The following is a 27,155-nucleotide window of genomic DNA, read 5'->3' on the forward strand; positions in this document are numbered from 1 at the left end:
TGGGTTCCGACCTTGCTTCCCAGACAGCTACATATATCCCACACTTCTGTTAAAGCGAAATATTTTCTATTTTTCCTGTACTTTTCAATCTCTTTGCCTTTGCTCATATTGCTCTCTCCACTTGGAATGTAAACTCATGTCCAACTCTGAAAATTCTCTTCCTTCATTGTCTATCTCAAATGCCACTTCTTCCTCAAATTCTAATGGGGAATCTCTCTCCTTTTGAGTCACACAACAGTAAGAAATACGGCTTTTAAAAATTCTGAAATAGCACATTAAACAAATCAAATTCAGAAAGATATTAAAAGACTGATTAATATTTATTTTACAAATGTATGGTGAGTTTAACATTAGGAATTCAGCATCTATTTCATGCACAGTATATATTAAATATCAATGTTTTTCAGATAGCATGATGCTATACCTACAAATTACAGGGACCCACCTAACACTTAATAGAACTATCAAGAAACATCACTAAAGAAACTAGATAAAACATAAATATTAAAACAAAAACATAGTTTTCCATTTAACCAACAAACAGAAATAAGAGATAAAAGGGGTGAGGTAGTTCATAATAGTAACAATTGTCACAGAATAAATATAATTTTTTAAAATGTGAAAAAAATTTTATAAAATTGTGACTTGAATAATCATGTATCTCCAGGAGGGAAGATTTAATATCATAAAGATGTTAATCTTCCCTAATATAATATACAAATTTAATGTAATTCCACTTAAGATTCTGGTGGAGTTTTAAGAAAATGACAAAATTGTTCTAAATTTAGAATAAATATACAAAAATTATAAAGAAAATTGTTTAAGAAAAAAAGAAAGGGAGGGGTTTTATCCAATCATATGTTTAAAGTTATTATGAAGCAACTGCAATTTTTTAAAGTATGATACAAGCACAAAAACAGAAGATTCATAAAGGATTATCAGAAAAAAGCATATGTAAAAGGCATATATATTGTGACAATAATTCCAATGCAAGCTACTTATTCAAGAATATGGAAAAACATATATTCAAAAGTCTATTCACTAAAATAGTTACAGCTAAAGATTAGAAATAAAACAACTGCCTACCAGAAGAAGCTGACTGGTTAAATAAATTATAAAATAAATTTGCAGTAAAATATTATGCTGCTGTTTGAAAGGAATAAGGTACATCTACAGGTATCCATAAAGTCTAAAAACACAGTGCTTTCCTACAGATTAAATGTGCCTTTGACATCATTTGCCTTGATAGTCATTTGCCTATGTTTCCAGACCTTATGGACACCAAATATATGTGTTGAAGATGAGACAATGTGCAAGATTATACTGTTCAATTAATAAGGCAAGTTTTTAACAATATGTATAGAATATTCCTATTTTTCTTAATTTTTAAAGAGGTGCATATATATACCATACATGCATATATATGCTTGCAATTTGCATAGAGAATATATGAAAAGATATGAGTGGCTACCTTTCTAGGGATAAAAAATGGTTGGAGAAGTGGAGTTATTAAAGGAATATTACTTTCTATGTTACTATTTCATTTACAATTTAAAAGCAAAGCAAATCAGAAAAAAAAAGATGATAATATCATATAGTAAAGGAACAAATCAAATGCTGTGGGATCAGGAAAGAAACAAAGAAAAATGCCATCTGCTTCCTGGAATGGTTAAGAGAGGTTTCTCAGAGATGTTGAGGTCTGTGCTACAGCTTGAAGGATGAACAGCAGGAAGACTCCACTAGGACGATGAAGTAGCACATATAAAGGCCTGGCAGGCCTGGCTACTGGAGGGACTACAGCATATTGAAAAAATCAGACCCTCCAAATATAAAACACAGTATTTTTCATTCAAGTTTTTTTGTCATCCAAGATGTGGATATTTAGACAAAGTGACCTTTGACGTATCTTTGATGCTATGATTATATGATTATATTATATATTATTATGGGTTGGCCAAAAGGTTCGCTCGTTTTATTTCCGTAAGATGGCTCTAGTAGCACTTAGTTGTCTTTAACTTCATTCAAAACAATTTTGTTAGATCGTATTGTGACAGCTGTCATATCAAGTGTGCATTTTTAAAAAAACTTATCAAAATTGGTGCATTTTTGTGTAGCCATTTTAATATTGAGGATGGAAGAAAAAAAAGCAACATTTTCGTCATATTATGCTTTATTATTTCAAGAAAGGTAAAAACGCAACTGAAACGCAAAAAAGGATTTGTGCAGTGAATGGAGAAGGTGCTGTGATGGATCAAACATGTCAAAAGTGGTTTGCAAAGTTTCATGCTGGAGATTTCTCACTGGACGATGCTCCATGGTCGGATAGACCAGTTGAAGTTGATAGCAATCAAATCGAGACATTAACTGAGAACAATCAACATAATACCATGAAGGAGATAGCTGACATACTCAAAATACCCAAATCAAGCACTGAAAATCATTTGCACCAGCTTGGTTATCTTAATCACTTTGTTGCTTGGGTTCCACATAAGTTAAGCAAAAAAATCCTTCTTGACCATATTTCCACATGCAATTCTCTACTTAAACGTAATGAAAACGTTCTGTTTTTAAAACAAATTGTGACGGGCGATGAAAAGTGGATACTGTACAATAATGTGGAATGGAAGAGATCGTGGGGCAAGTGAAATGAACCACCACCAACCACACCAAAGGCTGATTGATCTTCATCCAAAGAAGGTGATGTTGTGTATATGGTGGGATTGGAAGGGAGTCCTCTATGATGAGCTCCTTCCGGAAAACCAAACGATCAATTCCAACAAGTACTGCTCCTAATTAGACCAACTGAAAGCAGCACTCAACGAAAAGCGTCCGGAATTAGTCAACAGAAAACGCATAATCTTCCATCAGGATAATGCAAGACAGCATGTTTCTTTGATGACCAGTCAAAAACTGTTATAGCTGGGAAGTTCTGATTCATCTGCTGTATTCACCAGACATTGCAGCTTCGGATTTCCATTTATTTCGGTCTTTACAAAATTCTCTTAATGGAAAAAATTTCAATTCCCTGGAAGACTGTAAAAGGCACCTGGAACAGTTTTTTGCTCAAAAAGATACAAAGTTTTGGGAAGATGGAATTATGAAGTTGCCTGAAAAATGGCAGATGGTAGTGGAACAAAATGGTGAATATGCTGTTCAATAAAGTTCTTGGTGAAAATGAAAAATGTGTCTTTTACTTAAAAACCAAAGGAACTTTTTGACCAACCCAATATATGGTTATATTATACTTTGAAATACCAAAAAACATTTGAAGTTTATAAGACCATAAATATTATACTATTCCACAGACAAAGCAAAAGCAAGGAGAAATTTTAAACCGATTAGAAATGAAAGGTACAACATGAATGATTTTAGTATGAAATTGACATAATATAAATTTACAATCCTTCAGCATAACTGTATGAGTACAATTTTCAAAATTCTGCCCCAGATAATTTTTTTTTCATAACTATCAAGTGGCATAAGCAGCTGTTATCACTATTTTTTGGATGGGAAACCGAGGTGAGAATAATACATGTTCCCAAAGACATATAGGTACATAGAGAAAAGACAAAATTCAAATCTTAATATACATCTGAAGATTCAGTAGAAACTGAATTAAAAGACCTTTTTTTTTTTTTTAAGCTGAGTATATACAAACCTCAAAAAACACACCAAAACTAACAACCATAGTTTGCAGTTTAGGATGCATGCAATCTTTCTATCATTATTCTTTATGTCATAACAAAAATTATAAAATGGTCTAGAAATAGTTCAGTACTTGCATGAATACTGTTAACTCCAGAGACAATCAAATGCTTAGCCTCTAAGCTTGTAAGGCAACAAAGTCAGGCAATCAAAAACAATGATTTACAATATTTCTATTTAAATTCTGAACCCACGTTGAGGGGGACTATCTTAACTATAGCCCAGAGGCCTTTCTGTTTGACTCATGTCAAACATAGATAAAGACTTAATGATTAAAGTGAAATTTCTAACGAATTTCAAAACAAACATTTCACTATTTTAAAAAAATATTGTAATAAATTTTTTACTTGTGATATAGTAAAAACAATAACGGAGAAGATAATATGCTGAATCACAATGCTAGGAATTGCTCTTTGATAGGAGAGTGAAAAACATCCTATTCCAATAAAATTATACAATATCTGAGACTCACCTCAAAATGATCTAGAGGAGGGTAGGGAATGGGGAGGGGAGAATAACTGGTGTTAGAGATGAAACAAATTTGTCTATGAGTTGGCAGCTGCTGAAGATGGGTAAATTATGTATGAGCATTCACTATACTACTTACTTCAGTGTTTAAATTTTATTGTAATTAAATACATATACAACTATCAACCTTAATAAATGCTGCATTTCGCTTCTTGAAATTCAGATACCACTATGAATTCAAAATAATAATCGGTGCTCCTATATATATTGAGGCTTGAGAAGAGTCATCCCATATTCCATAAGCCTTGCAGGCTAGCATAAACTATTAGGTTATGTTTGAGAACACATTCCCTCTATAAAAATTAATAAGTAAAAAAATTAGTGAATTCATCTACCTTATTAGGAATTACTAAAATTCAAAATCCAGCAATGCTTTGGGTCAACACAGAGTTTTCTACCTTCCCTGGTGGCCTTAAATGTATATAAATAGCCACCATAATGTTTGTAGTCTTTCCTTTCCAGAGGATTCAAAACCACCTTCAGAAAATCTACATATACACATAATTGTCAGTAGCTCAAAGTTTAAAGGAGGGGTTTGAAAGAGAATACAATGACCATGCACCTCTATGCTTTAAAGGCCCCAAGGGCTTTTCAAGACTACAATTAAATGTGGCTTGTTGTAGACTGACTGACAGAGGGGATCCGAATTATTCCCTAGCTGGTACTGCATTAAACCATTTTTCACTAGAATTCCTTTTTCCAGACAGAGCAATACAAGCTCTACTGCCAGGTAAATGTCCTGGGAGAGACTGTCCTATCACGTAACAGATCAGGAAGTAAATTTTCATTTCAGAGGAGTCCTTGGAGGAATATTTTAATTTTGCTTCTGCAAACACACATAGTATATCCTGTTCCCTTCTAAAAATTTCCCTCTCTCTCTCTCTCACACACACAAACACATACACAAACACACACAGTCCATAATCAGGCTCTAGTTTAAAATGTACCCAGTTGAAGAGGAGTAATGAATAACAATGCACCTCATCATCTGCCTGCCGTAACCGGGCAACAGCATAACGCCTCACTGTTGGATTGGTGTAATGAGAGGACAACAGCTCCAAGGAATCCTCTACATCCATTGGCTTCCATTTTCCCAGAAGTTCCAATGCCTGTTTGGCCTCCTGGGGTAGATCCCAATTAACACATTTCAAGAACTTCGTCAAAGCCTAAAATCAGAAAAGGTTTAAGAATTAGAAACAATAGCTTATTCTGGGATAGGAGGGGTCAAGGGTGACTAGGCAGAGTTCAACTTGGACTTGATGGCAGAGTCACAAAGTCAACAACACACTCCTTACATAAACACTTTGTTTAGTGTTTAGTATACACACAATCCTAGAAAAACACTGCAGAACGAGGAAAAAAAAAATCATGTTCCTTGTAACTTTATGTTTTTTTCAGGTCAAACCACTATGAATTTTTAAATTTTCTTCAGCTTTTCTTCATTTTGCTTTTGTTATTTTAAAACACTGCAGACCTCAAGACAGGGAAATAGTTGATGCATGTCTCACGAACTCTGAGATACCTTAGAGAAAACCTTCATTTTACAACATCGACATGTGAGACATAAAATATTGCAGCCAATGAATGAGAGTCCAAAGTCAAGAAGGGCAGAACCCCACTCTTGAACACCTCCCAGAGTCAATGGTTTTCCTAGATACTCACATACAAGGACTCAAATGAAGTTAAATATGTATGTCTCTTTTACACAGAGAAGTAACTATTGGGGAATTAAGTGTTTAATGGGGACAGGGTTTCAGTTTAGGAAGGTGAAAAATTCGGGAGATGGATGATGGTGAGAGTTGCACAACAATGTGAATGTACTTAGTGCCACTGAACTGTACAGTTAAATATGGTTAAAATATGTTTTATATTTAACCATATTATATATGGTTAAAGTATGTTTTATATTACGTGACTTTTACCACAATAAAAAAAAATTTTTAAAAAGAAAAAGATAGACAAAAATTCCACAGACACAATAATAAAAATAGATAAATGCATGGAAGCACCAGCTTCTGTATATATATTCTGATTCAGCTGGCTGTTTGCAGAATCATTCTGGAGCCTCACTTCTTTAGAAAAGTAGTGAAGTCTTCATAAGACTGTTGGGTAAGTAAACTACCTTTGAGCATATCATTAATGGCTGCATAACAATAAATGCTCTTTAAAGAAGGGTTTATACCTGTTTTCCATAAAAAGTAGTCCCTATTGCCAGATCTCCCTACTGGCAACACTTTCCTGGCTGATCCCAAGACATTTTCTTCTTTCTCTTCCTCTATGAATTCATCTCTTGAACAAAGATAACTTTAAAACTTTAAATTCCTGCTCTGCCCAATTAAAAATATTTTCATTAGTAAACTAATCAAGTTCTCAAAAAATGTTCACTTGGACAATAAAACACAATTACTCATTAGTATGACATAAAATGAATCTTCATTCCCATTCCCTAACTTACTCTTAATTTAACTAAATTAAGGAAAAAGGCACTATGGAGATGATCTAGTCCAGTGCTCAAATTTGTATATAATCTCAGTGAAGTGGCTTGCCCATCATCTCAAAATGGTGAGAGGCTAGACCCAGAATCTAAATCCATTGACTCTCAGCCCATGCATGTTACACCACACGGCTCCTCCTTATCATTGAGGCACTGCATCTCCTACTTAGCTAGGCCCATGCCCCTTGGAGCCATTACTCCACCAACACTTATTTCCTAAATCTGTTGTACCAAAAAAATGGGGCACAAGAGGAGGGTCACGTCCCAGGTCTTGAGTGAGTCCCTGGGACTGGCCACCTAGTGAGGGTCCTTGGCTTCGCACAGGAAAGAATTCAAGAGCCAAACACAGTAAAGTGAAAGCAGGTTTATTTAGAGAGATACACACTCCACAGACAGAGTGGGCCGTCTGAGGAGAGTGGTCATGGGAGATACACATTCCATATACAGAATGCAGTCTGTCTCAAAAGGCGAGAGTGGCCCAGAAATGTGGGGGTGGTTAGTTTTTATGGGCTGGGTAATTTCATAGGCTAACGGGAGGGAGGATTATTCCAACTATTTTAGGGAAGGGGTAGAGATTTCCAGGAACTGGGCCACCGCCCACTTTTTGGCCTTTTATGGCTGGCCTCAGAACTGTCATGGCGCCTGTGGGTGTATCATTTAGCTAATGTATTACAATGAGTGTATAATGAGGCTCAAGGTCTCCCGGAAGTCAAATCTTCCACCATCTTGGGCCTATTAGGTTCTAACCAGTTTTTGTGGTATCCTGTTCTTAATGGTTGTATCATTCTTTTAATGGTTGTGCCCTGCCCCCTTCCCTCCTGTCTCAAATCCATTCCCAATTCCTGTCAATTATTTCCTGGCAATATTTCCTGTTGTTCCCCTCAGATTGATTCTCACTATACCAAACATCTAGAGTTTGGCACAGCCTTCTAGCTAAGAGCCTCAACACCAGTTTCTTTTCTAATCATTTCACAGACTGTCAGACACTCAAGCTGGAAGTGATTTTATTAGCACAAACTCCCACTGTCAGCAGAAATTTACCTTATAATATCTCTGCCCAAAAGAGACCCAATATTTACCTAAGTAATTCCAGGGACTAATTTCCAAAGTACTCATTGTACTTATAGACAGTGAAACCATTTTTGTTGTTTTTTAAACCTTGGCTTCTTTCTCAAAACATTCCTTGATACCTCTCACCACAATCCAAACCTGTGACTCTCATTAAGCTCTCATTGCCCCTCTATGCTTCAACCAAGCTAACCTATTTTATAATGACTGTCTAACTCCCATCTACAAGGAGTTCATGCCTTCCTTATGCTCTTCACCAAAACTGTAATGTCATCTTCTTTAAGGCCAGCTTGTCAAAATCTCAACTTTTCCAGGCAGTTTTCAGCAACTTTCAGCTCTTCTTTTAGTAGCTGCCTCAGTTTTACTATCTTCATTTAAATGATGCTCTTCTAACTACCAAATGCTTTTCTGGGCATTCTTATGTCTACAACTGGAGTCTGCATCCCCCAAGGATAGCTATCCATTTCTTCTGCACCTCCTGCACACCATTCAGGGCAGTGCTCCCTCTCCATATAAAAACATGGACTGCCCTCCTAACTTATTCTATGCATTTATTTTTCACTTCCAAAATGTATTTCTAGACTGAATGTGGAAACAAAGCAATACTTCTTAAACAACTACAGTGAAAGCTTTGCCATTTCACAGTACATCAGTAGTCTTAATAGAAATGTGCAGGTATGTACTTATTATAAGCAAATCTTGCCACAGGTCGATGTACTCAGTTCAGCAACTGAAACAATCTAACTCCCAGATTCTCAGATTTATAGATTTATTAGTAAGATTTACGGAATACACTGCTGCCAGGGAACTTAAGACACTGTACAAAGATTTCACAACTTGATAATGCTAAATGTTACAAATGTAAACAAGGAGATAATACAATGAAGGAGGAAACAAGAAGAGTAATGAGAAAGAAAGGAAGTGTAACAATTTGAAGACAGCTATAATAATGATGATACTTAATCTCAGGTCCTTTAAAGATGCTTTATTGATCTATGTAAAAAAAAGGTACAGGATTCAAATGCAATTTTATCCCTAGAGCTTCCACAGATAGTATAGGCTTTAGACTAAGGCAAGGTGTTTGGGTTTAAATCTTAATTTCCAGGTCCATCAATTATTACTGTGTCACATGGAGCACATTATTTAAATTTTAAGTGATCTATCTCATAAGGTCGTGGTAAAAATTAAATAAGTTAATGAATATAAATGCTTAAAACAGGATATATATATAATAAATAGCTGATAAATGTTAATTATTTCAACATCTGATATTATTGTTATTCTATTTTTGCTGCTGAGTCCAGCATCAAATGTTAACATTATTGTACGTATTACCACGTTTTATATTAATAGCAATAAATATTTTGTTAACCTCCTTTCTGATCTTAGAATCACTTCATTGTTATCTCCTACTTTTAGAATCATGATCACATTTCAGAGTTGAAAACACTGTATTTATCATATATATTTCTAATATTAACTTCTACCAACTAAATTACTGGAAATTACTACCTTGTTGCTAAAGGAAAACCTGTTCTTCTACTCAAGACACTTCTGACATCAAATGTGTGGGTTGTCCACATGAACCAATTTCCTAATTCTCTGCAGACACTGAGTGTCCTACAATTTAACTGAATTCTGACACTCAGTGCAGATTGCAGAGGTTAAGGGGTTAGTCTCACAAGCCTGCTTCCCATTTCAGATGCCAAGAGCAAACACTGGATTCTCAGGTACCCATACTTCAGCCCAGCTTGGCTACATATTGGGGGTTCCCATGACCCTTCCTCAGGCTCAATAATTTGCTATAATGGCACAAAGAATTCAGAGAAATAGTTTACTTATTACTGCTGGTTTATTATAAAAGATATAAATGAATAACCAGGTGAAGAGGTACATTAGGCGAGGTCCAGAAGGGTCCCAAGCACAGGAGCTTCTGTCCCCATAGTTAGGAATGTGCCACCTTCCTGGCATATGGATGCATTCACCAACCCAGAAGCTCTATAGGTTTTCACAGAGATTCCATAACGTAGACACAATTGATTAAATCATTAGCCATTCTTGAGTTATTAATTCCATCCCCAGCCCCTTTACGATCTCCCCTCCTCCCTCCCCAGAGGTCAAGGGCGGGGCTGAAAATTCCAACCCTCTAATCAGAGGTTTCGTTCTTTTGGCAATGAGCCCCACTCTCCAAGAGTCACCTCATTAGCATAAATACAGGTATAGTTGAAAGGGGCTTATTATGAAAAACAAAAGACACTCCTCTCATCCTTACCACTCATGAAATTCCTAAGGTTTTAGAAACTCTGTGCCAGGAACCAGAGATGAAGACCAAATATAAGATTTCTTATTACATCACCGTATCACAGCTATTCTCCTAATATTTTAAATTCAAAACATTCAAAAACGAAATATCTCCTTACCCTGCTCCTTCCACTTGCCATATTTCCTTATTTCAGTCACTCAGGCCTAATTCTTGGGAATTACCTCCAAGTCATTTTACACATTATCCTCTCCTTCCTTTGCTCTCCAATACAGCTCTCAAAATCCATACATAAGCCTCCTAATTATGTCTCTTTTTTCATTCTCAGCTCTGCTCCAATCCACCTGGTTCATCTTCCTTAAAACACCACTTGTTTAGACACATTCTGTTTGCTTTAGGGGTTTCTTATTGCCAGTGATATCCAACTCTGAACCACAGAATTCAAGGCTCATTACAATCTGATTCCACCTTTTCTATTTAAAGAACATTTCATACAAACTTTTCTGTCTCCTGAACCTAACACTCTGCCTTACTCATGCTTTTCTTTCCCATGAAAAATGATCATCAAATAATAATGACCATCAAAGTTTGTTCAAACTTCAAGACCAATCTTGGCTCTGTAAAACCTCCCTCATATCATAGCACACTGATCTTGTTCTCCTTCACATCTCTATTATAGTAATTACCTAACTGTTTACTAATAAGACAGTGACCCTTTATCAGTTACTATCCTCTACTTCTCCATTTTGGTTGTGTGTAATTATCTTTTCCCCAAAACAGTTTTAATTTATATGAAATTTACAGGGACATAATACCTCAAAGCCCAGAGCCTTAAATAACACTAGGCCAAGAGCTGATACCAAATGCTTGCTGAATTGAATTCATTTCTGCTATGGTTTGCCATCAACTTCTTGCCAGGAGGCACAAATATGATTATTGTCCTGATGTCACTGTCTCAGAAGCAGCCTCATAAGAGCATTCAGTGTGCATCACTATTACCTTCACCATTATGACTCTTCCTACTATTTTTGTTCCCTAAGCATAATGGAAAGGAATTAATATAACGGTTATTTTTCATTAACATTTTAATAAGAAAGGCCATTTACCATGTTAAAAGCTGAAATTTTTTTTTTTAAAGCTGAATTTTAAAAGTTACAATAGTCACATTTGAGTTCTGCAAAAATGAGTCACTTCCTATATGCTAAGGACCACAAAATTAAAAATACTTCATAAATTCAACTGATTTTGTTGGACAAACTTATTACTGTGAACTTTTCAGGTACAACATCAAGTCTAGACTAGAGGGCTTTTTATCTGAAATACTTAAGACAGGTCATTTAGAAAAAAATAGGTGGAAAGACCAAATTTAATTAAAAAATAAATAAGAAGTACAACTTTGTAAGAACCAATTTCCACCAACTTGTTTCCTGAGCACTGCTTTCTCTCTAGGAAATCTTTTCAGCCTTAGGGCTCAACTGTCAAATAACCTAAATCACAGTTCCTGAGAAGCTGGCACTGAACGAATTTCTTTTATAAATAAATTAAAGGACAGTGGTACAGGAGTATTTATTTTCTACAAAACCCATTTTAAATTATTACAAAGATACAAATGTAGCTATTTTAATAATTCCTTTGGTCACTTCAAGACCAATATATATTTGGTTTTCTGAAAAGTGCTTCCTAAACATTAAAAAATAGCGTTCACTCTACTCTAGTGATCTTAAGAATCCTATAATATGTCCTGAGAATTGAAGTTTCATCACCTACCTTTCAAAAAGTTGAAATCAACTAGTTAAATGAAACTTGTCACACACTTTATATCACTTGAGCATTTTATTTCTTTTGCACATATCTAGAAGTAATTGAATTTCAGTGGGAAGTGACGACTTGTTAAAACAAACAGTTTTCCTTGGAAGCCTTTCTATCTAAGGGAGTTCTGCTTTGTAAATCTATTCTATGCTTCTTGAACCTATACATTCTAACAAGTTTAATTCAATATCTTACTGCGTATTTTTAGACAGCACTGTGTTGCATTCAAGATGCAATTTCTGTGACCAAGGTTATTCTTCATTTAACAGAGTATCACGATACTAACTCAATCTTTCTATAAAACACAAAAATCATAAATCTGTGCTTCTGCTGATGAATCTTTCCTTTTTTGCAGGGATAAAGAGAATAACACTCAAAAGCTATAGCAAATTTAAAATTCCTCTCTCATTCTTGTTATAGATATAAAAGAGAATGAATATGATTCATCTACAAAGAATTTCCAAAGGCATCAATAAAAGATAAAGAAGAAAAGGTGAAGAGTTAAAATGAGCTGTAACTGGGTTTTTATCTTTAGAGACTAAAGGAAATACAATTGTTTCAGAAAACAAGTTAACAAAGTAGCTAAAGACAATCTCATAAGATTGTAAACATTCATTCATTCATTCTCACATAATTATATATCTGACAGATATTAATTTTCCTGATGCTTCTCTGTTTTGCCCGCAATGCATTTCAGAATTCCTGTTAAGGCATGCATGATGCTGTATTTTCTATATAATCCTCTTTTCTATGACTTCACTGACTACCTTCTCTACTAACTCATAAATGTGAGCCTATCAAGAAGCAGCACTTATAAGCTTTGATTCTGCACAGGTTCCTTAATCTCTCTAAGACTCAGGTTTCCTCATCTGTAGAATAGTAACAATAATACCTACATTGTGGGGTTGTTGTGGGATTTCAAATATCCCTGACACACAGTGGTTGTTTAATAAATGCTGGTTATTATTATTATACCTTAACAGTTAGTCTTTGAACCTATGTTCTAAGAATTTACCGACTATTTTATGAACTAGAAGAGACTTAAAGTTCACTATAATTTAATGGACTCATATTAAATATGAGGAAACTAAAGCAGTCAAAAAGCTTCTTTGTGACAATAAATAGTAATAAATAGTAAGCCTCAAAACTAAGTCTCTACACTAAAGTCTAGTACTGACTGCTTCATCCCAATTCTCTCTCTCCAGAAACTTTATCTACTCCATAGTTTCATTATGGAAAGCAAATGTCTAGTTCTGACCTAGCCTCTATCCTCATGCCAAGCTGGATGCCATTCCACCAACTCAATTTACCATTTCAAATTACATTTCTCATATTTTCTCTCTAGCCACATCTCCTCCAGAATTCTATAGTTCTTTAACATAAACCTTTTGCCAGCCACCCAGGCTCAAAGAGGTGAGAATAATGAAGATAAAGTGAGTCAACATTTACTCTGCACCTACTATGCATTAAGTACCCAACCAGGTTATTCATCTGTATTATCTCACCTGTGAAGGAGAGTTGTCATAATTAGAAAAATGAGGAAACAAAGCTTCCAAAGCAACTTGCCTCACCTTACCCAGTAAGAATAAGTTGTAGTGCTGGAAACTGAACCCAAGTCTCTCTGACTTAACCCATTCAGACATTGTCTATACATCAACAAACAGGTACATGTGTCTTTGTGTTTTAAATTTTTAAAAAATGGAGTAACGATATATATTACTCTATAAACCTTTCTTTTTTCAAGTTTGAGAATAAGTCTGTATTTCTCTGGCAGTTTTACTTCATTTTGCTCATTAGCAACAAAGTTTATAGATAATTTGATATATGAAAATATTCAAGAAACTCACTTTTTCTTGATTAGTAAGGTAATATCTAAACTTCCATACAAGATCTTGTTCTTCATATGTAAGTTGCTTGGTTGGTGGATAACTCACAATAATCTACAACAAAGAAAACAAAAAAATTACTTTTGTCAAATAAAAAAAATCTTCCTATATATTTCCATTTCATTTAAAAATTTTCATTCATTTAAATATATCTATAATTGAACTATTACAGAAGCAAGGAGAATATACATGCAGTCAAGTAAGACTTAAATTTGCTGTACTTATCAGTTCAAAAAGGATATTAGAGTGTAAGCGGAGAAAAAGATAAGATAAAAAAAAAGTCAAGCTCCATATTAAAAAAAAAGTATGTAATTACAGAGCTAATTTACTTCAACCAAAGACATAACAAATCCAAATAGCAAAAGCTCCCCCCAACCAAACTACTGCATGCAAGACAGGCTCAAGGATTGTACAACACAGGGAATAGAGACAATAATTTGTAATAACTGCAAATGGAAAGTAACCCTTAAAAATTGTATAAAACATTTTTAAAAAAATAAAAATGAGGGAAAAAGTCCCCTCCCCCCAACACACACACAAGGAAAAGAAAAAAAAAAAAAAAAAACACACCCAAATGATAAACATTTCTCTTGTTAAGTCAGCGGAAGTTCAGGCAATGTATCTTAGGGCCAGTTTCTAAGAACACTATATCAAGAAAGCATACACTATTTGCAGTTCTGTCTCTAGGGCTAATATATTTCCTGAAAGCCCCAAAATGATATAAAACTACAGAAATGTGAAGTTGTTGAAATTACATAGGGTTCATCAACCTGTGTCTGAATCACTTTTAAGTGATGTGCTATCGCATCAGTTATAACCAAAATACCCACTTAATTATTTTTAAATTAATATTTTATAAATTCTCTTACATTCAGTTGATCTCTTGTGGCAGCATTAGGTTTGAGATCGTGGTCAGAAGGTCCACTTCTTAAACTCCGGGCAAGTTTGTGGTGTTTGCTCTCAACTAAATTTTCCTATAAATTATTTAAGAATATTAACCAACAATGTAAATTTCACCAGTAAGCAGTTTCAACAGCCACTTAGAAATAGAAAAGTAAATAGTTACTTACTTAAGACCAGTTTATAATATTTAACATTTTATTCGTGTTACAACTTTAGTCTCCTATGTATCTTGTGGTGATAGGGAAAGTAAGCATACCTTATGCTTCACCAGGCACACATGAGCATGCCATTCCAGCTTCTTGTTTTAACTCTCCATTGTATTCAAGGTTTTATACCCTCTACCCACTCAAATGTCACCTTCACTCCAAAATCTCCCCTGGCAACTCAGATTAAACCACTCCTTCTTCCTATGAGCTACTAGTGACTTCGTGATATAATTGTATTATCATCTTAGAGTTTAACTGCCAGTAGTAACTGAGGGCAGGGACAATGAACGACCAAAATGCTTAACTATTTTACCTATGGCCAAAATCATTAGTTCTGAACATACTGCCTTTGCTTAAGAGACTTTATTCATTTTTGCATGTGTGAATTGTCTGCTCATGTTTTTTTCCTAATTTGGCTTTCTGGTCCTTTATTCTTCAGTTTTTAAGAGTTCTTTACATATTAGATATTCAGTCCTTTGTCTGTGATGTATGTCACAAATAGTTTCTCCCAGTTTGTCAATTGTCTTTTGACTTTGTTACAGTGTTTTTGCCATGCAAATTTTTTAACATAGTCAAATTTATCAATCATTTCTTTTGTTGCTTCTGGATTTTGACTCATCGTTAGGAAGTCTTTCCCTACACTGACAGTAAAGTACTAGTAAGGTTTCATTTTATAATATTTAAATCCCTGATTCATTTGGAGTTTTTCCTTATGTATGGTGTGATGTGTGGATTTGATTTAATTTCATCTTTTTCCAAATGGCTCATTCCCCAGCACTATGCTCCAGTGATGAAATGCCACCTTAGTCAATTTACATATGTACTTGGATCTATTTCTGGGATTTTTAGTCAGTTCTACCACTCCATTTGCATATGTACATGTGTTAGTACCACACTTGTAACTATAGACTCTAATTTATTGTCTGATACAGTGATATACCAGCTTAGCAGCACTCAATGTTTGTTAAAATATATTCCTCTGTTTAGTTAATACTAATGGCTACAAATTAAAATTTTTTAACATAGGGAGTAAGGAGGGTAGCTTTTTTTCTTAATCTTTTGTTTTGTTTTTTCTTGATTGTATTTAAAACTAAAACTTGTTCACAGAGGTCCTAGATCTTTGTTTTTTAATTACAGCATCCATAATATTAAACCTATAATTGTTGACGAGCATTTTCTTTAGAAAAAAATACACTAAATATACAGACATCTCATTTACCTGACATTTTGATAGGAGTTAATATGGTCCCAGTATGACAAAACTTGAATACTCTCAACCATTTTGAAGGTAACCATTAGTGTGTTTCAAATATCCAGAATGCAAAATACAATTTGATTTTATAATGAAAATTCAGTGTCAATTTTATTTTTATTTTTTAACGTTTCTATTGGAGTATAATTGCTTTACAATGGTGTGTTAGTTTCTGCTTTATAACAAAGTGAATCAGCTATACATATACATATATCCCCATATCTCTTCCCTCTTGCGTCTCCCTCCCTCCCACCCTCCCTATCCCACCCTTCTAGCTGGTCACAAAGCACCGAGCTGATCTCCCTGTGCTATGCGACTGCTTCCCACTAGCTATCTATTTTACATTTGGGAGTGTATATATGTCCATATATACACTACCACTCTCTCACTTTGTCCCAGCTTACCCATCCCCCTCCCCGTGTCCTCAAGTCCATTCTCTAGTAGGTCTGCGTCTTTATTCCCGTCTAGCCCCTAGGTTCTTCATGACCATTTTTTCTTTTTTACATTCCATATATATGTGTTAGCATACGGTATTTGTTTTTCTCTTTCTGACTTACTTCACTCTGTATGACGGACTCTAGGTCCATTCACCTCACTACAAATAACTCAATGTCGTTTCTTTTTATGGCTGAGTAATATTCCATTGTATATATGTGCCACATCTTCTTTATCCATTCATCTGTCGATGGACACTTAGGTTGCTTCCATGTCCTGGCTATTGTAAATAGAGCTGCAATGAACCTTGTGGTACATGACTATTTTTGAATGATGGTTTTCTCAGGGTACATGCCCAGTAGTGGGATTGCTGGGTCATATGGTAGTTCTATTTTTAGTTGTTTTAAGGAACCTCCATACTGTTCTCCATAGTGGCTGTATCAATTTACATTCCCACCAACAGTGTATGAGGGTTCCCTTTTCTCCACACCCTCTCCAGCATGAACTGTTTGTAGATTTCTTGATGATGGCCATTCTGACCTGTGTGAGATGATATCGCATTGTAGTTTTGATTTGCATTTCTCTAATGATTAATGATGTTGAGCATTCTTTCATGTGTTTGTTGGCAATCTGTATATCTTTGGAGAAATGTCTATTTAGGTCGTCTGCCCAATTTTGGATTGGGTTGTTTTTTGGATATTGAGCTGCATGAGCTGCTTGTAAATTTTGGAGATTAATCCTTTGTCGGTTGCTTCATTTGCAAATATTTTCTCCCATTCTGAGGGTTGTCTTTTCGTCTTGCTTATGGTTTCCTTTGCTGTGCAAAAGCTTTGAAGTTTCATTAGGTCCTATTTGTTTATTTTTGTTTTTATTTCCATTTCTCTAGGTGGTGGGTCAAAAAGGATCTTGCTGTGATTTATGTCACAGAGTGTTCTGCCTATGTTTTCCTCTAAGAGTTTGATAGTGTCTGGCCTTACATTTAGGTCTTTAATCCATTTTGAGTTTATTTTTGTGTATGGTGTCAGGGAGTGTTCTAATTTCATACTTTTACATGTAGCTGTCCAGCTTTCCCAGCACCACTTATTGAACAGGCTGTCTTTTCTCCATTGTATATTCTTGCCTCCTTTATCAAAGGTAAGGTGACCATATGTGCGTGGGTTTATCTCTGGGCTTTCTATCCTGTTCCATTGATCTATATTTCTGTTTTTGTGCCAGTACCATACTGTCTTGATTACTGTAACTTTGTAGTATAGTCTGAAGTCCGGGAGCCTGATTCCTCCAGCTCTGTTTTTCTTTCTCAAGATTGCTTTGGCTATTCGGGGTCTTTTGTGTTTCCATATAAATTGTGAAATTTTTTGTTCTAGTTCTGTGAAAAATGCCAGTGGTAGTTTGATAGAGACTGCATTGAATCTGGAGATTGCTTTGGGTAGTACAGTCATTTTCACAATGTTGATTCTTCCAATCCACGGTGTCAATTTTAGATCTATTAACTTTATTTTATTATGCTAGGCATAAGATCTGTGAAAGTACTTAGATGTTTGTTTCTAAGATTCCCGAGTGACCTTTGTTTTCTAACTTTTTATTCCCTTTTCCCCTCTATTTCTTCCTTTGATGTTAGGCCATCAGCCATTACTTCCTGCTCTAATGAACTGTATTTACTCCAGTCATCATGTTTTCATCTTCCCATGTACTACTTTTTATCTACTTTGTTCTGATTAGGAAGGTAATTAATCTAATTAGAAATGTATAAAATAAGGAGAAAATAGTTCAGAGTGATATAAATGAATTCTAAGTGTAAATATCACAGTATCTCCTATGTTGCTATAAGGATTTTTTGCCTGGAACTTTCTAAATCTGAAGTCATCAAATTAAATCTCTGCTGCAAAGTAGGAATTCTTCCTCTTTCTTATTCCTGAGAGAGCTATCGTCTCAACAATTCAATGCAGGTATATCAAAATCATCCAAAACACCATAATCCAAATTGAATAGTTCTAGTAGCTACAATAATCTTCCCTATTTTTCAACAAAATCAGTCTCCCTAAAATTTCTATCCATTGATCTTAGTGTTATCTTCTGGTATAAATAAATTTCCCTTCTGTTATGATGACAATCTTTCAAATACTTGTTTCCCCGAGTCCTTCAAGACTGCATTCCATAGCTTTTTCAATAATTCAAACAAAATGGTTCCCCAACACTATACTATCTTGACCTTATTTTAAGGTGTTAAGATTTCTTGTAAAGATTCCATCTGAACCTGATTACATATATCAATAGCTGAAGTGAATTTATGACTCTTTTAAATAACCAATGTAGTTACGGATATAGTTTTTAAAAAGAAAGTGTATGATGTAGATCTAAGTCATAATCACTCTGGAAAAAAGAATTTTCATAAGAAATTTGACAATGACTCACCATAGACATCTGAGGGTCAGGAACTTTCACTATCTCAAAGCTTGTTAAGATTGGAGATGACTCATCACCATCCTGGATTACAGCATAACAAGTTTTAAAAAACCAAATGTTTAAAATGTCATACATGATCATGTGTACTCTAATGTATTTTAAGTTTTAATGAACATCGTTCCTCCCTTTAAAAAATTATCTTCATTCAACTACATTTTAAAATACATATCCATTTTTTACCTTTTGTTGCTGATAAAATATTTTGAGAAAAATAAACTCTAACAATAAAAAAAATCTGTATTATAGTTTTTAGAGATATGAGGTCTGGAAATTAGTAGATTGTCCGGATTTTGTTTTAAACTTTGTTTATAATGACTGAGTCAAAACAGTATGTCCTAATTTTCAAACTTAGAACAAGAAACCAAAGAGTATAATTAAAATATGGCACAATGGATCTGTTGCATCATTTGCAAAAACTACTAAGTGGATTTTGGTAATTTTTCAAATTATCACAATTAAGTTCCACTCAGATAAGTAGAATTTTAAATGTGGGTTAACATTACTCAAACTTATATACGACTAGAAACTCAGCAGCATTGCTTCTCAGAGGATATTTACTCAACGCAATGCAAATTTGAATAGCAAGAATCAATCCATCAATTCTTAAGAAATAAATCTGTCTTATTTTGTTGGTATTATCATTTTTGAAGAATTTTGGCTTTTACTTTTATCCAATTCAGGCAAGAAAGGTAATTCTGCATAATAAATGTCACTGCATACATCCTGGAAAAGGATAAACTAATTAAGGTTGAAATTCATTTCCTCACAACTGTACACCTAGCATCAAGTTTTTCTGTCAATTTCCAAATGGTAGCATATTTTCAATTTTAGATATGAGCAACAAAATCAAGAGAGACTGAAAGAGGGGAAGTATTGTGACTTTACTTTAGGTTCAGTAATTGAGTCCTAGAGAAAACCACAAATTCCCACAGCCATTGTTTAACAGGCTGGTTCTCAGTCACAACATCAGAAATCACATTTATCAGCCCAACTGTGACAAGTAATCTTCACTAAGGCTATCTGTCACAAAAGACAGGTGACAGGAAAGTATATTTCCATTAGATTCAATACACTGGCCCAGCAATCTTTACACTAAGTGGAAATATGACAGGGTAGGTAGACAGGCATTAATTTATGGGCAATTTTCAAGAAGCAGCAGAAAGGGGTCAAGAACCTTTTCAAAAATACTAGAAATTCTTCTAATTTCTATTCTGTTATTATTTCATCTATCATCAAAGCTGTCTTTCAAAAGATCCTTCAAGTCTCCAATGATTGAAAGTACCATCACCATTAGCATGTTTCTGCAATATAAACTCCATATGGGCAGGAAATATTGCTTTTAATGAAATTACATATAGTAAAAATGTAAAAAGTGATTTTACTAAGATGTATTGGTAACAAAACAATTTCACTCACCTACATTTCCCTTTCTTTTTAATGTAGTCTTTCTAATGAATTAACAAAAAATATTAAATAGTCTACCTTCTTATCTTTTTTTCCCCCAGAGAGTACTATTTATAAAACAAAAAGCTGAAACAAGTTAACTTTTCCTAACCTTTTACTTTAGGAAGGGGTACAAGCTAAAGGGAAAAATACATTAACTTGAAAAGTACCAGAAAAATGATCACAAATTAACTATACAAACCCTAAACCTTCATTATGAAAACATCTTTCAAATAGTAATTTAATAGTTATAAAACATATATTTTTAAAAAATCACTTGTGACAACTTTAACAAATAACACTAATGTGTAAAGGTAATTTAAAAGTGCTGCTTCTAATGAACAAATAAACTGCATATAGCTTAGCTCTATGCTAGAAGAAATATTATTCTATCATGCCATGTATCGAAAGTCTGTCCTCAGTCACACCGATTCTTATTCGCACTGTCCTCATAAGCACTTGTCTCAGTACTTCCAAAATAACAGAAGGTACCTAATTTATGTGGTTTTGAACTACGCATACTATTATTACTGTAGTACTAAAATGAAGACCCATCAATAAGCATTTAAGGCACAGATATTTTTCAAGTAGCTGGATATCAAATATACAACTACTTTCTTTTGGTAATGAACAGACCAGAGCAAATTCATAACTTCATATTCATTACCACTCAGCCTACTGATAACATGGTTTTCTTAATTCTGCATATATTATATAAATGAACATTTATGAGGTATTTCATAAGCATACTTATGTTGGAATTGTTACATATACAATTCCAACACATTACATACACACTCAAATAACAAACATACCCTTAACATTCAATAGCCTACCACATAAAAAATATGATTTCCTCTTTTTACTTTTCAAATGGACACTGATTGTTAATGAAGCTACTGCTTTAATGTCTTACTTGCCAATTTACAGAACAATTAATCAAAAAGTTTTTAATCTCTTGCATATTTATTGAATTCTATAACCCAGAACTGCATTACATGAGTGATCAGCTTTTGTAATCTTGTTGTAGCTATATGATTTGATTTGTGTATATACAAACAGCTGCTGCTGACAGCTGTCTGCTGCCATTCTGCAGCCAAAGAATTCATCCCAGCAGGAAAAACAATAAATTTTTTTTAATGTTTCCCCTCCCTTCTACTTTAGAGACCATAAACAGTTCCAAGGAAAATACCTTTTCATAATAAACAATACCATATTCCTTATCATCACACTTGACACATCGAAACTCAACCATCAAGTACATGAAATTAGAACTTCGTTTTTCACTCTAAAAAAAAAAAAAAGATTTTTTATGAAAAATGATTTTCTTCAACATCAGTTTGTATCATTATTCCCAATTCAGTAATACATGGATTCTATCAAATACAATTTAAAATGTAACAAATTTTTATTTCATTATTATAAATGTACTGTTTTACACAGCACTACTATTTCATTATATACAGCACTACTGTTTTATCCAGAAGTGTCTACTACTCACTTATAACTCCCTCCTCAAACTTAATGACATTTTTGGTTTATTCAGTAGTATGAATTCTATTATATAACATTTTAAAGGTATTTCATATACATTTGCAGGAGCATTATTTTATTTAAAAAAAAATTTTGTAGTTCTAATAATTTTAAGCAAAGAACAGTTCACCCTTAAACCATATGGACTAATCTAACTATAGAAATTAATATAAGTATAACAAAAAACAAAAGTAAAACAAAGTATGTAACTAAGGACAGAGGTCATTTGAGCTTAACAGATACAACATTAACAAGTTTTTCACAATTTATAAACGGTCTTAAAATAACTTGTAATCATTTGCAAAGTTTTATCAATAGACTTTAAATACACTGGGAAGAGTTACTTCTTCCCCAACATGTAAAATGCTGATTGTGTGTATAAATGTGTCCCCTTAAAAAAGTAAATATTATATTAATAATGAAGTGAAAATAAAATGAAATTTAAAAGGGTGATTAGTCCTGACCCAAAACAGTTTGAAAAATGGCTTTAAATCTATATGTATATAATCATAAAGATCTAAGGAGGTCACTTAAACTGTTCAGCTTTATGAAGCATATTATAATCTATCATGATAATGGTAATGGCCTCCTATCTTTCAAAGAGTGCAGATAGAGTGAGTGAAAAAGGTTGGGCGAAGTATGCTCTAATGTTACATTTTCAACACCCAGGGGTATCTAAGTTGAAGAATAGAAAAATTAAAAATATTTTTTAATTAAAAATAGGAAAAAGAAAAAAGTAAGCATTTTGATTAAACTATTTTTGGAATGTGACTATTATCAAAATTCAAAAAAGTAAAATTTTCTTCCAGTTTCAGTATATAAGAATGTATTATGAATACATTTAGAAAAGATGCCCAGTATTCATACTGAATATAAATGTTGTTAGACACTACTAATTTGTTTTTAAAAAATGAACAATGTCAGAATTTAACTTTTCTAAGTGTTCACTGTAAAATGACAAATTTCTCTCTCTCGACCTGCTGAAAACTGTTGAAAGAACACAAATCAAGTCAGTTGTGCCATGTGGTGATCACTATAAGCTACGCATTTCACAAAATTGTTATTCCTCTCTCCTAATGTGATTAATATATAACCATTATTTCTGCTCTCTAGACATAGAATGTTAGGCCAAACATCTAGTATTTCAGTGCTAGTGCATAGAAAAAATTTTTTTCTCGTTCTAACTTTTGTAAAGAGTTTCACTGAAGCCATCTTTTCATTAAACATATTCTGGACCAATACACAAGATCAAGAAAGCACACAAATTACTTGAACCATGTAACCTCATTAAGTGTGCACAGCCCTATATGTACTAAATAAGATAAGGAATATCTTAATTGGGGAGAGGAATTGCTAATGATGACTTAAGGTAACTGAAGTGAAGAGGTTGTTTTGACACTATGTTGACAGATTTATCCAATCAACTTGGACATAAACTGCCATATGGAGGAAGAGAGAACATACAAGTGAGGCATCAAGCTTAACATGGGCTTCACTTATATGATATTTAGTACACTTATGATATCCACTACCTATTTCGGGGTTCAAGAGAACACTAAAATATAAGAAAGGCAGATATCCTAAGTTTTCCTTTTATTAGCATAAACCTCACAACTAGAGGTAATCCTCAATGCTCCCACATTTGAGAGATACCTGGCAATAAATAGTTCTTCTAAAAAATTTTTCAGTTAAAATTCTGGAGAAAATATTTTGAAATAAAAAAGAGGAAAAAAAAAAAAAAAAAAAAAAAAAAAAAAAAAGAGGGATACAACCCACCTCATTTATCATTTCTATTTCTCTAAATGTCAATCTGTCCAGCCAATCTACTTTCACCATGTGACCTTGTCGATGAGCTTTGGTGAGCTGCAAAAAATATATAATGGAGAAAATTTTAAGAGATAGATCTCACAGAAAGGAGGATAAAGAATGGTAATGATCATCAACATGACACTGGAAGTACTAGCTAATGCAAAGAAAAAGGAAATAAATGATATACAGATTGGGAAGAAAGAAATAATACTTTCTTTATTCAAAGGTGACATGATCATTTATGTAGAAAATATTTTAAAATGGGCAAAAAGCTCCTGGAACTAATAAGCAATTACAGCAAGGAGGATACAAGGTTCATATATAGAAGTCAATCTCTTTCTTATATATTGTTACCAGCAATCAATAAGTAAAATTTGAAATTAAAAACACAATATCAAAACACAGTATCATTTACATTAGCGCCTCCCAAAAATGAAATTGGTATAAATCTAACAAAATATGTACAAGATCTACGTGAGGAAAACTACAAAACTCTGATGAACAAAATCAAAGAAGAACTAAATTAATGGACAGATACTCCATTCAGGGTAAGATGACTCAATATTGTCAAGATGTCAGTACTTCCCAACTTGATTTATAGATTCAAAGCAATCCTAGTCCAAAAAAAACAAAAAAACAAAAATCCCAGCAAGTTATTTTGTAGATAACTTGATTTATAGATTCAAAGCAATCCTAGTCCAAAAAAAAAAAAAAAAAAAAAAAAATCCCAGCAAGTTATTTTGCAGATATCAACAAACTGATTCTAAAGTTTATATGGAAAGGCAAAAGATCCATAATAGCCAACACAGTACTGAAGGACAAAATTGGAAGCTATATATTACCCAACTATAAGACTTAATATATAGCTACTGTAATCAAGACAGTGTGGTATTGGCAAAAGAATAGATAAATGGATCAATGGAACAGAATGGAGTCCAGAAAGAGACCACATAAATAGAGTCAACGATCTTTGACCAAGAAGCAGAGGCAATAAAATGGAGCAAAGAGTCTTTTCAAATATCGCTGGGATAACTGGACATGCACACGCAAACAAATACATGTAGACAAAGACCTTACACCCTTCACAATAATTAACTCAAAATGAATCACAGACCTAAATGTAAATCGCAAAATACAAAACTCCTAGAAGATAACATAGGAGAAAACCTAGATGACCTTGGGTATGGTGACAACTTTTTAGATGCAACACCAAAGGCATAATCCATGAAAGAAATCACTGATAAGCTGGACTTCATTAAAATTAAAAAATTCTGCTCTGTGAAAGACATTGTGAAGAGAATGAGAAAACAAGCCACGGACCGGGAGAAAATATTTGCAAAAGGCACATATGATAAAGGAATGTTGGCCAAAATATACAAAGAACTCTTAAAACTCAACAATAAGAAAATAACCAACCTGATTTAAAAAATGGGCCAAAGATCTTAATAAACAACTCACCAAAGAAGAGATATGGATGGCAAATAAGCATACGAAAAGATGCTCCACATCATATGCCATCAGGGAAATGCAAATTAAAACAATGAGAAATCACTAAACACTATCAGAATGACCAAGATTTGGAACACTAACAACACCAAATGCAGGTGAGGATGTAGAGCTACAGGAACTCTCATTAATTGCTGGTGGGAATGCAAAATGTACAGCCATTCTGGAAGTCAGTGTGGCAGTTTCTTAAAAAACTAAACATACTCTTACCATACAGTCCAGGAATTGCCCTCCTTGGTATTTACCCAAAGGAGTTGAATACTTAATGCCCACACAAAAGCCTGCACATGGATATTTACAGCAACTTTGTTTATAATAACCAAAACTTGGAAGCAATTCAGATGGCCTTCACCAAGTGAATGGATAAATGGATACATTCAAACAATGTTATATAGTCCTAAAAGGAAAGGAGGTATCAATCAATGAAAAGACATGGAGGAACCTTAAGTACACATTACTTGCACATTGCTAAGTGAAAGAGGCCAATCTGAAAAGGGTAGGTGCAGTATGATTCCAACTAAAGAAAAGGTATTGATAAAACTATGGAGACAATAAAAAGATAACTAGTTGCCCAGGGTTGGGGGGGAAGAAGGGATGTATAAGTGGAGCACAGAAGATTTTTAGGGCAGTAAAACTACTCTGTATCATACTATAATGAAGGACAAATGACATTAAACATTTGTCAAAGCCCATAGAATGTACAATACCAAGAGAGAACACTGACATATATGGTCTTTGGGTGATTATGAGTTGTCAGTATAGGTTCATCAATTGTAACAAATTGTAACAAATGTACCACTGTGGTGAGAAGTGTTGACAACAGGGGAGGCTATGCATGTGCTGGGGCAGAGTGTATATGAGAAATATCTGTACCTTCCTCTTAGTATTGCTGTGAATGTAAAACTGTTCAACAAAAATAAAATCTTTAAAAAATCTAAAAAATCAAAAAAAGAAGTGTTATGTCACCTTCACATTTGATACATTCTTATACACAACAGAAGCCATACACAACTATCAAGATAAGAAATGGACTTGGCTAGAGACTAATCATCATAGTTTTTTACAGAAAAACAAAACATTTTAAATGGTCTATAATCTGCCATCCAAACATGCTAAAAAATAATGAAGCCTTTCCTGAAAGTATCTCCATGTTCTATATTTCTTGCATTTTGATTATTACAAAGGGAGAGAATTATAATGATAGTTCTTCAAATTGGAAATAAACTTCTATTTTTTTTCACATCTCAATATGAAAAATAACAGACAGTTACATAAATAAGGCATTTCTCTGGAGCCTATAATTTACTACTCTAAGACTTAAGCACATAGGTGTGCATGTGCGCTTTACTTTTAAGAAGGAGTAATAAAAGAATTAACGGTAATAAAAGAACCAGCGGTAAAAGAATTTCTAGAGTTGCAGTTGGTAGAGTCCTCTGCAGGTCTTACATACCAACCTACCTTTGGTTTCACAAATTAAATAATACATTGACCCTTCAAATATACAGAGAATTCAAGATAATTTCCAAGGTCCTCAAACTGAAACTAGATTTTGTCTTAGAAAGTGTAATTTTAAACATCAGCATTATTCATGTATCAAATCCCCTCTTTCTTTCTAAACAAATTCATAGCATAAAGCAAAATTGAGCATTAAGGACTTCAATGGTAGCTTGTCTTTATGATATGTCTTCGTTTCCATTATACATGTTATGATGGTGTTCCTACAAGGATGCCAAACACTTCTACCAATTATTATCTCTCTCAAGAACTAAAAATCTTCATCAATATTCTTTATATCCCTCAACTAAGGGACTCTTATCACAACTACATGGTCATACTATTTCAGAAATGAAAATAG

General features: G+C 33.8%; 1 protein-coding gene across 1 annotated transcript in view; it reads right to left on the minus strand.

Moving 5' to 3' along the window:
• PIK3C3 (phosphatidylinositol 3-kinase catalytic subunit type 3) overlaps nucleotides 1–27,155 on the minus strand; it is a 160,264-nt gene that overhangs the window by 84,563 nt on the left and 48,546 nt on the right. The window contains exons 5-10 of the mRNA XM_061169001.1: nucleotides 23,762–23,848; nucleotides 21,645–21,740; nucleotides 18,959–19,030; nucleotides 14,620–14,724; nucleotides 13,712–13,804; nucleotides 5,214–5,399 (exon numbers count right to left, since the gene is read on the minus strand). Of these exons, the coding sequence (XP_061024984.1) occupies nucleotides 5,214–5,399; nucleotides 13,712–13,804; nucleotides 14,620–14,724; nucleotides 18,959–19,030; nucleotides 21,645–21,740; nucleotides 23,762–23,848 (639 nt within the window). The remainder of the gene's footprint in view (nucleotides 1–5,213; nucleotides 5,400–13,711; nucleotides 13,805–14,619; nucleotides 14,725–18,958; nucleotides 19,031–21,644; nucleotides 21,741–23,761; nucleotides 23,849–27,155) is intronic.

This window comes from Eubalaena glacialis, chromosome 15, assembly GCF_028564815.1.
Source record: "Eubalaena glacialis isolate mEubGla1 chromosome 15, mEubGla1.1.hap2.+ XY, whole genome shotgun sequence".
In the NCBI taxonomy this organism is placed as follows: Eukaryota; Metazoa; Chordata; class Mammalia; order Artiodactyla; family Balaenidae; genus Eubalaena; species Eubalaena glacialis.